Here is a 17,167-nt window from a genome sequence, read left to right as displayed (position 1 = left end):
CGAGCATAGAGGTCAGTCGAGCAGGTCTGGTCTCCCTGTGAGCGACCCTCCTCACTCAGCAGTAAGGGAATATTCATATATTTGTAATACTTCTGTTGATCCAAAGAATTTCTGTATAACAGACACATGTACCAGTAAGAATCGAAGAATACTAGAATCCATTCATATTTATAAACGAAAACCCGCCCTAAACAACTGTCTGTCCGCTGTCCCTCTTAATATATGGTGCAGTTAAGTCCCCCTTTAATTTAACACTACGTTTTCTCTTTTATTTAAGTATGATGAGCTCATGCTCAAATAGTTCTTTTAGGATTTTAAATACCTTAGTTTTTTTTTTTTTTTTTTTTTTTTTTTTTTTGAGATCAACTGAAGATGACATAGATGAATATGTCGAAACGTCTGGACATAATAAATATGCTGTTCGTTGCAACACTGGTATTGCTTTTCCTGTATGAAGAACAGATGTTGGAAGTCAGCCAGGCTTTCTTGTTTGACTTCCAAATCACCCCTAAATTCTCCTTCACATACCCCACCAGAGCCGTGGGGTTCTCGGAGTGGCAGACCAGCAGGGACTTCAACTTGAGGTTGCCTTCGGAGTGATTGTCCCCCATCAGCAGTGTAAGCCAGTCCTATGAGGTCTTGAACCTTGGTGTAGACTTTTCCTCTGTTGCAAAAAAAAATGTCTTTGAGGACATTCTCTTCCAAAAGAGCCCAGTCTCATCAAAATTCAAAACCTCCTTCAAACTGTAGCCACCCTCCATGTTGATGCACCTCAGCTTGTCAGGAAATGATGCTGCCACCACCGTATCCACACTCGCAGCCTCACCATACATCTTCACGTGGTGCAAGTTTGTCCACCTTTTGAAGCGGTCAAACCACCCATGGCTAGTCTTAAATGTTTCGCTATCATCGAGATTCCATCTTACCTTTATTTCCTCCCATTGTGTGAGTGCCTTGGTGCTAATGACAGCCTGACTCTTAGGTGCCTTCCTCATGTTCTGGTCCTCCACCCATATGCGGAGCATCCGCTTCAGCTCCTCCATCGCAGGCTCTCTACAGCAGGTGATACAGGAGGCAGATGAGGTTGTAAACTCCCCAGCGGCAGCCTTAATGACCTCCCCCTTCTTAATAATGGTGAAGACAGTCGACTGAGCCAGATGCAGAACCAAGGTAATGGCACACGCTCCTTCGCCTTTGTCGTGGCGCTTAAGAATATCCAACTTCACTTCCTAAGGTGCAGTTTTACAAGCACGCTTCGCAGGAACTTCGCCAACACCAACACTAGCAGGCCGTTTACTACCCTGACTAGGGTCACCACTAGCACCACCATGTACAGTGCCCTTACCAGACTTGATCACATTTATTTAGGCCAAAACTCACAGAAAATCACACTCCACACACGATTAGTATCACTGCTCTACTCACGGGATTGCTCATACACGGTTACAATCCACTATGATAGCGGCTTGCATAATATTGGTGATGCAACACGATGCAAGGTGGGCGAGCGTTAGACAGTTCCTCACTCAGAGATGGCCGGTGCGAGAAGAACGATATGGGTGAGTGCAGAGGTAGCGATGGCTGTGGGGGCTATGAGAGTGATTCTGTGCATCCTGGGAGACGGGCAGGCTCAGCTGGCCACGGGAAAGTGTATGATTCAAAATTCTGGCCCACTGTCCATGGACGAAACTTCAGAAGGACCAAAGTGAAACCACGGCACGGCCATCGTCAAGCAAGGTATGGTGGTATTTCTACCCCCATTGGTAAGCCGGGGTATCACATCTCAGGGTATCATATATTGAGGCATACCTGTACATGACATACAAGATCTGTCCAAAAAGAAACCAAACTTTTTACACAGCGCACCACCTAACTGATATAGTGTAATTGCAACAGGAGCACAGCGAAACAGCAACTTTAAGTTTTGGTCTAATACTAACTCTATCACGCCAGGTCACTTAGTCATCAAGGTACATGCACTTGTGTGAATGTGTCTTTGATGCACTTGACGAATTTTCTTCTATCTCTTCTACTGTCTAAAATTGGCAACCTTTCAGGGCGGATTTCAACTTTGGTGGTGATGGAATTTGCAGGGACCAAAAATGGAGAGTAGAATGGCTGGGGGATGACAGTCAGCTGGTGCTTTGCCAAAAAGTCCCAGACCAGGAGCGATTCACGAGCAGGTACACTGTCAAGGTGCAGCATCCAGAATTTGCTTGTCCATGCCTCAGGCCTCTTCCTTTGCACTGTCTCCCTCAAATGCTTCAAGACATCAAAATAACTGTCTGACCATAAGGAACAAACTCATGATGAAGAACAACCTCCCAATAAAAAAAGATGATCAATATCACCACCACATTTGAGTGACTCTGACATGCCATTTTTGGTTGCGACGACGATGTTCCAACTCACAGCAATGGCTGCCTTTTTGTTTTAACATTGTTGCCGTACACCCATGTTTTATCACCTGTTATGACATTTTCAGAAAGCTTTCATCGGCATTTAAACAATTAAACAGCTCCTAACCGAATGTGACATGGTTTTCTTTTTGCTCATCTGTCATGAGACGCAGCACAAATTTTGCAGCATGCATTTTTGTTTTTTTTTGGTTAAAATCATGTGGCATGACCTTTTACAGAAGCCTGATTCTTTGGAAACTTCAAGGAGAGTCAGGAGACGGTTTTCAAGGATCACACCACGCACCTTCTCAACATACGCACCATCTCTTGATGTGGAAGGATGTCCTGATTTAGGATTGTCTTTGGTGGATGTTTTACCCAATTTGAACCACTGGAACCACTTGTGACACTGTGTATGGCTCAAACAATCCTCCCCACAAGCCTGCTACAACATATTTAAAGTCTCCATAATTGTTTTTCCCAATCTGAAACAGTATTTCACGTTCACATGTTGCTCTTCATGATCCTTCGTTGTCCAACTTGCAATAAATCACCAACTGCCCTAAGCACATGTTCACTCAAATGCGTGTACCTCAATGACTAAGTAACATGGCGTGAAGACGCAAGTGTTAGACTGAAGCTCAAAATCGCCACTAAACAGTGCTCCAATTGCTATCACGCTAAGCCAGGTAGTTGGTGCACTATTCAAAAAGTTCATTTTCTTTCTGGACAGGCCTTGTATTGACAAAATTATGATACAGGCAAAAGAGTGAGTACTGGAGAGACGGATAGCACTGGTAATGAATGGTCATGGATAGAGTACTGTACAGTAATCCCTTGATTATCCACCACAGTAGAGCCAAAGGCATGTCCAAGTAATGGCTCTGTCCAGATAATCCCTCGCCTTCCTTCGTACATAAACTAATATTGAAAGCCAGTGTAAAAGGCCACTACAGTACATTGTACAACACTTGTTCCTGTTGTTTAACACTACTCTATCTGGTCAAGCTGACCTATAAACCACAGCCAAGTAATTACCATGGTCAAGCAGACCCATTAATCACATAGAAGCAATCACCAATGCAGGACCATACTCTGCAGCGACAAGAGAAAAACATGAAAAAGACAGCTGCACAAGAAAAATCTATTGGGAACACAAAATGTACCGGTAAAATGAAATAAAATCATGCTAAAATATAACAGAATCAAGGTACAGTACAGTAGGCTAGAATAAAATCAACATCAACACTCACGATTTGACCATCCCGCATCAATCTTACCCAGGATCTTCCGCTTCTGAAGAGTCAGCACTACCCTCTACCTTTTCCTGGTGGAGGGTCATCATCACACACCCTAGGAAGAGGCATGCAAGGAACAGCAGGGCCAGAAGCAGGTAGGGAACAACCACAAAAGCCATCACATGTGCCACCATAACAACTGTCCAAGAGGAGCTGTTCACTACACTGTCGCCGCATGGGAACATGACTAAGAGGGTCTCTGGCAGACGCTGGGTGAACTACCCAGCCTGATGCGATATTCCCATCCAGCCAGGTGAAAATGTTCTCACAGCCATAATTTCCACACAGATGCATGCACTTTGTCCGGATAAAATGGAAAAATGTACGAATAATGGTTTTGAACAGCCGGATCACACCGTCCAGGTAATGGACATCTGGATAATACAGGGATTACCGTATCTCAAATCTGATGTACGGAGATGATGCTGTGCTGCTTGTAAACAGCGGACAAAAACTTGGTAGGATGGAGCACAGTTCTGTTGATGTCTGTGAGTGTTGTGCTTTAAAAGTAAATTGAAATAAACAGTATAGGGATGGTTGTCGAGAGAAGAGAAGACTCCAAGTGTGATATTACAGTGAATAGAGACAGACTTTATGCGGTGAGAGAGCTTAAGTACCTGGATGCAGTTACAGAAGAGAAGTAATTATGCAAAACAGTGGAAAGTACAGTAGCACAGGGAAGGAAAGTGGCTAGTGCTATGAAGAACTTGATACGATGCAGAGGTCCAAGAGTGGCAGAAGTAAGCAGCTTTCATGAAGTTTTAGTGCCTACACTAACATACAAGTGTGAGACTACGGGGTGGCATAAGAATGGAAAGTCAAGAGTAAGAACAATGGAGATAAGACTGTGGAGTAATGTGTGTGGAGTGCACAGAGTGAATAGGATATGGAATAATGTGATATGTGGAAGATGCAGAATAAGAAGTCTGTGGACACCACATAGCTGAAGAGTCCTTAAATGGTATGGTCCTGTGGTGAAAAGGGTATTTCTGAGTGAGCCTAAAGGTGCGAGGTGTGGGAGGCCAAGAAGAAGGTAGATAGATATGGTAAATAAGTGGGTTAGACAGAGATGAATGGAAGATGAGGCTAGGGAAGTGACAAGAGATCAACCTGGCTGGATGAATTTTTTTTTTAGATCAACCTGGCTGGATAAATTTTGTGCTGAGATGCATATGACCAGGGTCTGGCACCCCTTTTAACTTGACAGTCATTGAACTGATTGTCAGACTGGAGAATGTAAAGTTACATGAGAAATATGTATAGACCTAGCAGAGGTTCCGGAGGCCTGAATGGTGAGTGAATGGGTGTGCAGCCCACGCAACAGGGGAGACTTTGGTTTGTATCTCATTCTATCATTTTTCTTTTTTCTTGCTGGCCCTTGGACCCTACCTCATCACACCCTAAAGTGAGAAAGGAGGTCTGGATAATGATAATGATAATGATGATAAAAGATGGAAATAACAAAGGGAAAAATGAAGTTAAATTACAAAATGTGTAAAATAAACATCACTTAAAAAAAAAAAGCTTAAAATACAGATATCTGGTGACAGTTGCTGTAATTATAATGGATAAAAAGTTTCAATACTAAATTAACATCATCACTGTCAACGTCCATACCACTTTTCCCATCCACATGGAGCGAGGTGAGAGGAAGGAAAAACATAACAGATGCAGAAACCAAGCAAAGTTGCCCATGTGAAGGGTCACTCTCATTAACTCATCAGCTGAGTCTCCCAGATCCTGAGTCCATTTTATAGGCATACCAATGAGTATATCATTATGACCCTACTAACAGAGGCACATAAAAACAAAATTACAATATATGATCAAGACCTGGAAACTCTGCATTAAAAAGAACCGTCACAAGCAAAAGTTTGTCAACAGTTCCCTGCCAGCATTATATTTACAAACATTTCTCATTCCTCCTTGAATGTCAGAAACATATCCTTCCAGTTTAAACTCTTAAAGTATGCAACATTGCTATCTACTCTGTTTAAAAATTATTCATGTAATACCCTACACTGCCACAGCCAACAACGTAGTATAAACGAACTTTTGATGGTGATAGTACACTACAAAGCTTGGCAACAGAGATTACAGTAGCAATATCAAGCTTCTAACATATTACAATTCTTTCATTTTAACCTGGCCCAGATTTTCATCCTTTTGTAACTTATTATGCTCGGCTCAGTGGCAGAATAAGGTAATACTACAGCTCTACATTCTTTCCAATCCACTTCTTTATGACTAGCATCATATTCTAATGCTAATCTATTGCTACAATTAAATACTCAGGATGGAGAGACAGCAGTCTACGGCCAAGTAAAGAGTATAAAACTAATAAGTGGGAGTACTCACAATGATCTCCAAGTAGCTAGAGTTTTTAATGAAGGCCAAGGTAAACGAATTCACCGTATCGTTCTCATTAGGTGCACGCAGATACTCCTTCACAACCAGTGTCCCGGCTCCTCCGTGATTCTGATAAAGGTTACGGTCAATGTTATCAGAGCTAATAATTTTACCATTACTACCATACAGTTGTTCCCCTACTTCCAAACATTTGAGTTGAAAGGAGCATGATTGATTATGTGCATGTACAGAGGTTGATGCTGGGAATGGCAGCAGATACAAGGGCCGTGAGAGGACGATGTGGAGGTCTGTCAGATCATATGACAGTGGTATGCAAGATCAAGCTGAAAGAGGTGGACCAAGAGAGAAAGGAGCAGTCTGGGAGAAAGACTGAAAATCGAGAAGCTGAGGATCAAAGAAATGGCAGATGAATACAGGACCAAAGAAGGGAAGGCATTAGAAACACTGAACTGGAATGAAATGGATCTGGACAGCCTGTGGAATGCATATAGGGACTGGTTAGTTAGGAATGCTAAAGCAGTATGTGGTGTGGCAAGAGTAACAACAAAGAAGAAAGGTAAGGCATGGTGGGATGAGGAGGTTAAGAGAGCACTGGAGGAAAAGAGGAAGAAGTGGCTACAGTGGTTACAGGACAGAGGTTCAACTGAAGAACTTAATATACTGAGAGCAAGAAGCACGTAAAGAGATTAGTGAAGAGGAAAAAGAAGGAGGTAAATGATGATCTAGGAAGAAAAATGAATGCAAACTGCTCTGGAAATAGAAAGTTATTCTGGAAAGAGGTGCGGAAATGTAGAAGTGAGAGCGAAAAGAAATGTGAAAGTGTGAAGGATAGAAGTTGTAGACTATTAACCCATGGGGATGAAGTATGGACCAGCTGGAAAGAATACCTGTATTTTGATAGCCGGATGAATAGGAATAGAGACAGCAGGGCCGCTGTAAACATGACTGATTTTGGGGGTGTGCAGAGAAGGAATGCAGTGATACGAAACGTGACACATGCACAGGTGAAGAACGCTGTGAAACAGCTGAAAAATGGGAATGCAGCTGGGGATGATACGATGTATGAAAAGATGATTAAGTGTAGTGGGGAGAGCAGAATGAAGTGCTTGTTGCAGATATGTAAGAAGGCATGGATGAGTGAAACTGTGCTGGCAGTGTGGAAAAAGGCTGTGATTGTACCAACGATGCATTAATCCATCATCCAATCCTACCTTGACCCATGAGGACCATAGAAGCCCAGGGCTAGGCAAGTTGGTCCTGACATTTAAGATGAGAGTAACCAGTCTTACTCATCCCTGAGTGGCATTACGTGAGAAATAATCCCAACCACCCCTTGGATATAAACCTTCATTGGCTCAACCCAACTGGAGCACTGCAATTACCCACTAAACCACCAGGCACCATAATTTGGTTATATGGTTACCACCCAGTGTAGTAAATAGTTTCCTGGTGTGCAGGAAACCATTCGGCTTGTCACTCAGTGTAGAGTCATCCATTGGCAAAAGAAAGAGGAAAAAATGAAGGAAAGAAAGACAAAAGATGGAGTGTAAAGTCACCAGTTGGTAGTCTAAATCCAGACCAAGCATGGCTGCATTTAAAACTGACTCCTTTAAATTAGCTATGTTTTTAGTTCCCATCCTTTCAGATGTAATGACCACAGAATATACAGTATGGTTAAAAATTCATACGAGCTCTTTGATTTTTTCTCTGGATTCAGACAACCAACCTCCCCCTACATGTGTAGTTTTGAGGTAAGCTCATTGTTTACAAATGTTACCTTGAATGAAACTATTGATTTATGTGTAAATTCAATTTTTAATGATATGGACAAAGTCATGGGTATGAGTAAAAAATTCTTTAAGAACCTGATTTCTGTTTGTTAAGGACTGCCATTTTATGTTTAATAACGAGGTGTATAAACAGATAGATGGTGTGGCTATGGGCTCACCTCTGGGTCCAACTATGGCTAATGTTTTTCTCTGCTTTTAGGAGAAGAAATGGCTGGATAGTTGTCTTGCATATTTTAAACCCATACTTTATCATATATATGTGGATGACACCCTACTTATATTTCAAGATCAAAGCCATGCTCCACTTTGTCTAAACTACCTAAATAAACAACATCAGAACATACAATTTACCATGGAATGTGAAGTTAACGGTAAACTCCCTTTTCTTGATTTATTAATACAGAAGTTAAATGGCACTCTGGTTATGTCTGTATATCGTAAGCCTACTTTCTTGGGTTTGGGTACTAGCTTTTTTAGTTATTGTCCATTTATTTTTAAGGTGCATGCAATTAGATCACTTTTGTATAGAGAATATAACCCAACTTCTACATACAACCTATTCCATAAGGAGGTTACATTTTTGAGGAATTTCTTTGCTAACAATGGTTTCAGCACTGCTCTTTTTGATAACTGTGTTAAAAAAATTTTAGCCAAAATTTACAACCCAAAGCAACCTGTATGTATAGTGAGTAAGGAGGAAATGTATCTTTCTCTACCTTTTCTTGGTACTGTGTCAGAAAAGATAGAGCAGGCACTGAAATATAACTTTTCTAATTTCTATCCTCAGATAAACTTCCAATTTCTTCATAAAAATGATTTCAAGATTCAGTAATTTTTTTCATTACGAAGATTGACTACTGACCGCCCTTCGCTTGTCAGTCATTTATGAATATAAGTGCCCTAGTTGCCATACAGGGTATATTGGAAGCACAATACGAGCTTTCAAGCTAAGGGTTGATGAGCACAGAGGTCAGTTGAGCAGGTCAGGTCTCCCTGTGACCGACCCTCCTCACTCAGCAGTAAGGGAACATTCAATCATTGTAATACTTCTGTTGATCCCAATAATTTCTGTATAACAGACACACGAACCAGTAAGAATCTAAGAAGACTAGAATCTATCTACAGTATCTATCTAACTATCGCCAGACACCATAATCCTTCAAGGGGTGGCCATTTGACTTTAAGTTATTTGTTTTACGGGGAGGGGCACTAACCCTCCACCAACCCACTTGCTGACACATAGGAAGAACATATGGTTTGGTTATATGGTTACCACCCAGCGCTGTAAATGGTTTCTTGGCTTACAGGAAACCATTTGGCTTGTCACTCAATGTAAAGCCACCAGTAAAGGAAAGAAAAGTAATAAGAAATGACAGGAAAGATGGGAGAAATGGGAAGAGATGAGGGCAGGCACAGAAAAGGAATGATAAAGGCTAAGGAAGAAGTAGGCAGCACTACATCAAGTGAGTGGATGATGGTCGCCACCACCTACCACTAACTAACTAAAATCCATTCAAATTTATAAACGAAAACTGGCCCTAAACAATTGTCTGTCTGCTGTCCCTCTGAATATATTGAGCAGCTAAGATCCCCCTGTAATTTGACACTACTTTTTTTTTCTTTTTTATATAAATACGATGAGCTCATGCTCAAGTACAGTAGTTCTTTTAGGATTTTAAATACCTTACTGGTTATTTTTATCGTTTTAGATCCACTGAAGGTGACATAGATGAATATGTCAAAATGTCTGGACATAATAAATACGCTGTTCATTGCAACACTGGTATTGCTTTTCCTGCACCAGGTGCCATAATTTGGTTGTATGGTTACCACCCAGTGTAGTAAATGATTTCCTGGTGTACAGGAAACCATTTGGCTTGTCACTCAGTGTAGAGTCACCCATAGGTAGAAGGAAGAGGAAAGAACGAAGGAAAGAAAGACAGAACAGGGAGTGTAAAGTCACCCATTGGCAGAAGAAAGAGGAAAGAAAGAAGGAAAGAAAGGTAGAAGAGGAAGGACGGAAGAGAGGAAAGGGCAGACACCCAAAGCAGCACTACATCGAGTGAGTGGATGGTGCGCATCCACACCTACCACAAATATATATATATATATATATGTATGTTTGTGGTAGGTGGGGCCACTCACCATCTATATATTTATGGTAGATGGGGGCGCTCACCATCCACTCACTCGATGAAGTGCTGCTCTCGGGTGTCTGCCCTTTCCTCTCCTCCACCCCTCTTTCCTTCCATCCTCTTCTGTCTTCCTTTTGTTCATTCTTTCCTTGTCCTTCTGCCTATGGGCAACTTTACACTCCCTCTTCTGTCTTTCTTTCCTTCATTCTTTTCTCTTCCTTCTGCCTGTGGGTGACTCTACACTGAGTGACAAGACAAATGGATTCCTGTATACCAGGAAACCATTTACTATGCTGGGTGGTACCAATATAACCAAATTTTGGCGCCTAGTGGTTTAGTGGGTAATAATTGCACTCCAATCGGATTGAGCCGGTGAAGGCTTATATCCCATGGGTGGTTGGGGTTGATTGCTCGTGTAATGCCACTCAGGGATGAGTGAGGCTGGTCACTCTCATCTTAAATGTCAGGACCAACTGTCTAGCCCCGGGCTCCTACACTCCTCATGAGGCAATGTAGGATTGGATGATAGATAGATAGATATATACAGGGTGTCCCATAAGTCTGGACCCATAGGGATTTCTAATATTTTTTATTATGTCGCAGGTAACCCATGTCATTGGCTTGAGAGGCTAGAGTTCAAAATATTTTGCTGGTCGGAACCCAAAGTCACCAGGCAGACACTTTGAACAGATTATGTAATGAATTTTTAGACTATTTTTACTGATTTTTCCCTATGGGTTCAGACTTATGGGAAACCCTGCATATACTGTGTGCATATATATATATATATATATATATATATATATATATTGTTACGGAACAGAGAAAGATAACGTACACTTTAAGTGAGAATGCTAAAAATCACCACTGTCCCGTAAAGTTCCAGGTTCAAAACAAAAGAGTTAGGTAAAATTACAAGTTAAAGTTTAATGCTCAAACTAACAACAAAACATTCAGGACTCATAAGGATAATGTAATGGCAAAAACAGGTTAAATATATGGTTAACTGCAATAGCCTCTATTAACACGAAGTTAGCAAGAGTAAATTTATCTAAGTCAGCCCTGATAAAATGAGATACCAGATAATACTCAGTGAATGCCAGATAAATAATTACAGATACAAACTATTATCAAAAATGACTGACATAAAGAACCCCACACGAATTACAAAAACTTCACTAGGCCTACAAATTAAACTTATGCTATACAGTACAAGAAAAAATGCAACAACAGTTATACTCAAATTACACACAGCTGCTAGATGGTTGGAGACTTCTTGAGCACTCACAATAATAATATCTGTACAGGGGAGGACAGAGATGTGAACAAAATGAGGAGCAGATCTAAGTGGCAATGATGCAGAGACTGAGCTCATTATATAGGGGCCGGCAGAGCCTGATACAACTTGTAAGAGGGACGCGCAAATGAAGCGATGGGGACAAACGGTCGACAATCCCGCACTGAATAACAGAAAGGACGACTTACTCTACTATAACGGTAGAAGGGGGGGGACTGAGGCAGAACACGCTCGTGATCAAACATGCAGCAACTGTGCGTTAAAATTACACAAAGGATGATGAAATCATAGGCTATGTAACACCTCCCCACAAAGAAAAAAGAAATTTACAAAGGAAATTTCTTATTACTCTAAAACAATCTGTCTAAAGTCTGGATAAGCAATCTGCAATAACATTTTCTTTCCCCTTGACATGTTGTATGTCTAATGAATACTCCTGAAGAAGTAGACTCCATCTTGTCAATCTCTGATTTTTATCTTTAAACTTACTAAGGAATTTCAGTGGGTTATGATCGGTATAAATGACTATGGGGTCAAAACCAGAACACAAATAAAATGAAAAATGCTGTAAACCCAAAATCAAGGCCAAAAGCTCTTTCTCAATAGTTGAGTAGTTCTTTTGAGGTGGAGTGAACTTCTTACTGTAATAAGATACAGGATGTTTAATACCCTGATCATCCTCTTGCAGCAAAACAGCCCCAGCTCCTGTATCACTTGCATCAACAGCCATCTTAAAAGGCTTAGCAAAATTTGGAGTAGTGAGCACTGGCTGGCTTAATAGAATAGCTTTAAGTTTGTTGAAAGAGGATTCACAGTTATCGGTCCAGACAAATTTAACTCCCTTTTTCAGTAGGTCTGTAAGTGGTGATACAAGAATAGAAAAGTTAAGAACAAATCTCCTGTAATAACCTACCATTCCCAAAAATCTTTGTAGCTCTTTCCTACTTTTAGGTCTGGGAAGATCACTTATAACCTGAACCTTAGCTCCTGGTGGTGCAACATGTCCATCACCAATTACATACCCAAGGTACTGAACTTTAGCTTGACCAAACTCACACTTTGATAAATTAGCTACAAGATTAGCATGAACTAAACGGTCAAGAAATTTACTGACATGGCATAGGTGATCTTTCCAGTTGTCACTGAAGATTAATACATCATCAATATAAACAACACACCCTGCCAAACCCTCTGTTACAACATTCATAAGCTTCTGAAATGTGGCTGGTGCATTCTTCATACCATACGGCATTACTGAACATGCAAAAGCCTTTCCTAATGTTACAAAACATGAGATCTCCCTAGCACATTCAGTCATAGGTACTTGCCAGTATCCCTTTAACAAATCAAACTTACTTATGTACCTAGCCTTTCCGATCTTGTCTATGCAATCTTCCACACGAGGGAGAGGGTAAGTGTCTGTTTTGGTTATCTGATTAACACGTCTGTAGTCGATGCAAAGCCTCTGTGACCCACCTGGCTTAGGGACTAGAGTGACAGGAGAACTCCACTCGCTCTGACAGGGCTCAATCATCTTGTGGTCCAACAGGTAGCCAAGCTCCTTCTGGATGAGAGGAACTTTCACTGGGTTCACACGGTAAGGAGGCAATTTAATTGGCTTTGCGTCTCCAACATCGACATCATGCATCAACACAGTGGTTCTTCCTGGAGTGGCACGGAACACTTGCGGGTACTCCTGCAGTAATGCCGAAAACTCCTGCCTTTCCTTGGGTGGTAGATGAGAAAGCTTAGTCTGGAGATCATTCATGATATCAGGATTCTTCCCCAAACTATCACTCAGGCTCATACTGCATGGGAGAGCTTCACTTGCAGACTCGGGTGGAACAGCTACAGTGCAGACTGGATTATTTTCGTCCCGCCTGTGATATAACTTTAGCATGTTGATGTGACATAGTTGCTTGCTCTTTCTACGATCTGGTGTGGCGATGACATAGTTGACATCACTGAGTTTCTTCTCCACGAAATAAGGGCCACTAAACTTGGCTTGAAGAGGTTGCCCATGAACTGGTAGCAGAATCAAAACCTGATCTCCTGGCTGAAAGTGGCGTAACCTGGACTTCTTATCATACCAAGTCTTCATCTTCTCCTGAGCAGCTCCTAAATTCTCTCTCGCCAGCTGTAAAGCAGTGGACAGCCGTTCTTTGAAATTCATCACATACTCCAGCAGGTTGACGTCATCTTCCTCCGACAGCCAGCATTCCTTGAGTAGCTTAAGGGGTCCTCTTACTTCATGGCCAAACAGTAGTTCAAAAGGTGAGAAGCCCAGTGATTCATTTGGAGATTCTCTTGCAGCAAACACAACGAATGGAAGACCTTTATCCCAGTCTTTCTGATGTTCCAAACAGTATTTCTTGAGCATCGATTTGAGTGTTTGATGATATCTCTCCAACGCTCCTTGGGTCTGGGGATGGTAAGCTGAAGACGTGATCTGGGAGATGCCCAACTCTTTCAGAGACTGCTTGAAAACATTTGACATGAAATTACTTCCTCGGTCTGACTGTACCTCCTTGGGCAGACCAAACTTTGTGAAGAACCCTAGCATTTCCTTAACCACGTTCTTTGCTGAGATGTTTCTAAGTGGAATGGCTTCAGGATAACGAGTAGCCATATCAATCATGGTCAACACATAAGAAAATCCTGAAGAAATCTTAGGAAGAGGGCCCACAATATCCACCAACACACGGGTGAAAGGCGCCTCAAAAGGAGGAATGGGAACTAGAGGTGCAACCTTTTCGGTCTGATTACACTTTCCCACAACTTGACAGGTGTGACAAGACTTACAATACCAGGAAACATCCCTGAAGATACCTGGCCAGTAGAAGTGTTTCAAAATGCGTGCCACAGTCTTCCTCACTCCAAGGTGTCCTGCCAAACTGGAATCATGAGCCACTCGAATGATATCCTGCCTACAAACACGAGGGATGACAACTTGATGTACAACCTCCCATTCACAGTCGGCTGATGCTGTTGGGGGTCTCCACTTCCTCATAAGTACTCCTGACTTTACATAATAACAAGTAGAAGCACCGGCTGACTCTTCTTCACTGTAAGCAGAGTTAGCTAGACCTTTCAACTCAGGGTCAGCAACCTGCAACTCAACCAACTCTTGACGAGACAAATTATCAACACTACGGGGTACTGCCTCATCTGGTGAGTGGTCCAAATTAGCAAGAAAAGTGTCAGCTAGGATAACATCATCATCATCATTATCCTCTAAATCACCAGTAACTTTAGACTTAGCCCTAGTGACAGCACATGCAGGGAACACATCAGGGACATCACAATCCCGGGACACAGCCACTGGCTCACTAGACAACTGAGGAGCTGGACACACTTGACTTCCACCAATATCATTTCCAAGTAAGAAAGTTACACCTGACATTGGGAGTGTCTCAACCAACCCAACCATAACAGAACCATTAACAAAACCAGACTCTAAATTCACTCTGCACAGAGGAACAGAGAAGTAATTATTCCCTACACCTTGTAAGATTACAGTTTCATCAGAGGAATTAAAATTAGAGCCTAGAACACTGGTCAGCATAAGGGATTGGCAAGCACCTGTATCACGATATATTTGAACTGATTTCCTGTCATTACTGTCCAGAGGACTGACAAAACCATCAGACAGGAAATTAGCACATGAACTCTTGAGAGTGTCACCCACGTTACTGCTCAAAAGAGGAGCTCCATCATGAGAATTTAAGTTACCCCTCAAAGCAGGTTCAGTTAACTCAGTTAAAGAATTCTGGGAACTCTCAAGAGTGGACACTAGACCAATTGACTGAATATTTAAAGACTCCTTTTTGTTCACATCACGCTGTCTCCTGAAACATCTCTCCGTAGTATGACCAAGCTTACTACAATAAGTACATTTACTTTTCTGAAATCTAGAGGTGAAGCTGGTATTTACTTCCTGAGAAACATCATCTTTATTCTCTTTCCTGTTACCTGTACTCTGAGTAGAGGCAACGTACTTACTCTCAGCTTTCCCTTTTCCTCTAGAATATCTCTTGTGAGTGAGAACATACTCATCAGCTAAAACTGCAGCATCAGACAAATTATCTATTCTTTTCTCATCAAGATATAGGCTTACATCTTTACTAATACACCTTTTGAAGTCCTCCAGCAAAATCATCTGCTTAAATTTGTCAAAATCAGAATCCACATTCTTAGAATTTAACCACTGCTCTAACAGATCTTCTTTGATTTTTGCATACTCAACATGGGATTGCTTATCTTGCTTGTAAGTTGTCCTAAATTTTACTCTATAGGCTTCAGGAACAAGCTCATAGGCCTTAAGAATCAAGCTCTTAACTACATCATAATTATCAGACTGATCCTGAGGCAAAGATGCATAAGTTACTTGAGCTTTACCGGTGAGAACAGTTTGAAGGAGTACTGGCCAATACTTTTCAGGCCAATTAAAACCTGTAGCTACCCTCTCAAACAACTGAAAATACTTTGTTAAATCAGATTCATTAAAAGGAGGGACAAGTTTAACATTTTTAGCCACATCAAAACTATCAGAGCTAGATGATCCAGTTCCACCTTGTTTCATGCGATACTCATGGTCTGCCTGAATCCTGGCAAGTTCAATTTGTGCCTGAGCCTGTACCTGTGCCTCTTCAATACGAGCATTTGCTTCCTTAACACGAGACTCCGCCTCCTTAGCCTTAGCCTCCTGCAGAGCTAGCTGTAACTTAGCTAATTCAATCTGCGTTTGCTCATTTGGAGGAGTTACATTAAACAAGCTTTTATTAATCATGCCAACAATTTGATCTTTAGAATGATGAGAGTGAACTGCAATTCCCAATTGTTGAGCAACAAGCTTAAGTTCATTCTTTGTTCTGTTTTCTATATCACACACTGTTTGCACATTTGACAAAAAATCTTTGGCTTCATCAAGTGTAGAAATAGTAGCCATCATGAATATATCACAGTCACAAAATATCAAACAATATCCTTATGATAATATCCTGAATATCCTGATATGAGGTCGCCAAATTTATGTTACGGAACAGAGAAAGATAACGTACACTTTAAGTGAGAATGCTAAAAATCACCACTGTCCCGTAAAGTTCCAGGTTCAAAACAAAAGAGTTAGGTAAAATTACAAGTTAAAGTTTAATGCTCAAACTAACAACAAAACATTCAGGACTCATAAGGATAATGTAATGGCAAAAACAGGTTAAATATATGGTTAACTGCAATAGCCTCTATTAACACGAAGTTAGCAAGAGTAAATTTATCTAAGTCAGCCCTGATAAAATGAGATACCAGATAATACTCAGTGAATGCCAGATAAATAATTACAGATACAAACTATTATCAAAAATGACTGACATAAAGAACCCCACACGAATTACAAAAACTTCACTAGGCCTACAAATTAAACTTATGCTATACAGTACAAGAAAAAATGCAACAACAGTTATACTCAAATTACACACAGCTGCTAGATGGTTGGAGACTTCTTGAGCACTCACAATAATAATATCTGTACAGGGGAGGACAGAGATGTGAACAAAATGAGGAGCAGATCTAAGTGGCAATGATGCAGAGACTGAGCTCATTATATAGGGGCCGGCAGAGCCTGATACAACTTGTAAGAGGGACGCGCAAATGAAGCGATGGGGACAAACGGTCGACAATCCCGCACTGAATAACAGAAAGGACGACTTACTCTACTATAACGGTAGAAGGGGGGGACTGAGGCAGAACACGCTCGTGATCAAACATGCAGCAACTGTGCGTTAAAATTACACAAAGGATGATGAAATCATAAGCTATGTAACAATATATATATATATATATATATATATATACTGTACACATATATATATATATATATATA

General features: G+C 41.2%; 1 protein-coding gene across 1 annotated transcript in view; it reads right to left on the bottom strand.

Moving 5' to 3' along the window:
• LOC145403744 (signal peptide peptidase-like 2B) overlaps window positions 1–17,167 on the bottom strand; it is a 173,895-nt gene that overhangs the window by 137,967 nt on the left and 18,761 nt on the right. Inside the window, exon 4 of the mRNA XM_080275422.1 lies at window positions 6,056–6,175. Coding sequence (XP_080131548.1) covers window positions 6,056–6,175 — 120 coding nt within the window. The remainder of the gene's footprint in view (window positions 1–6,055; window positions 6,176–17,167) is intronic.

This window comes from Coenobita brevimanus, chromosome 61 (genome assembly GCF_032717465.1).
Source record: "Coenobita brevimanus isolate Jiangsu-jjx chromosome 61, ASM3271746v2, whole genome shotgun sequence".
In the NCBI taxonomy this organism is placed as follows: Eukaryota; Metazoa; Arthropoda; class Malacostraca; order Decapoda; family Coenobitidae; genus Coenobita; species Coenobita brevimanus.
The sequence above is the reverse complement of the archived record's forward strand: the minus strand, read 5'-3'. Positions and strand labels throughout refer to the sequence as shown.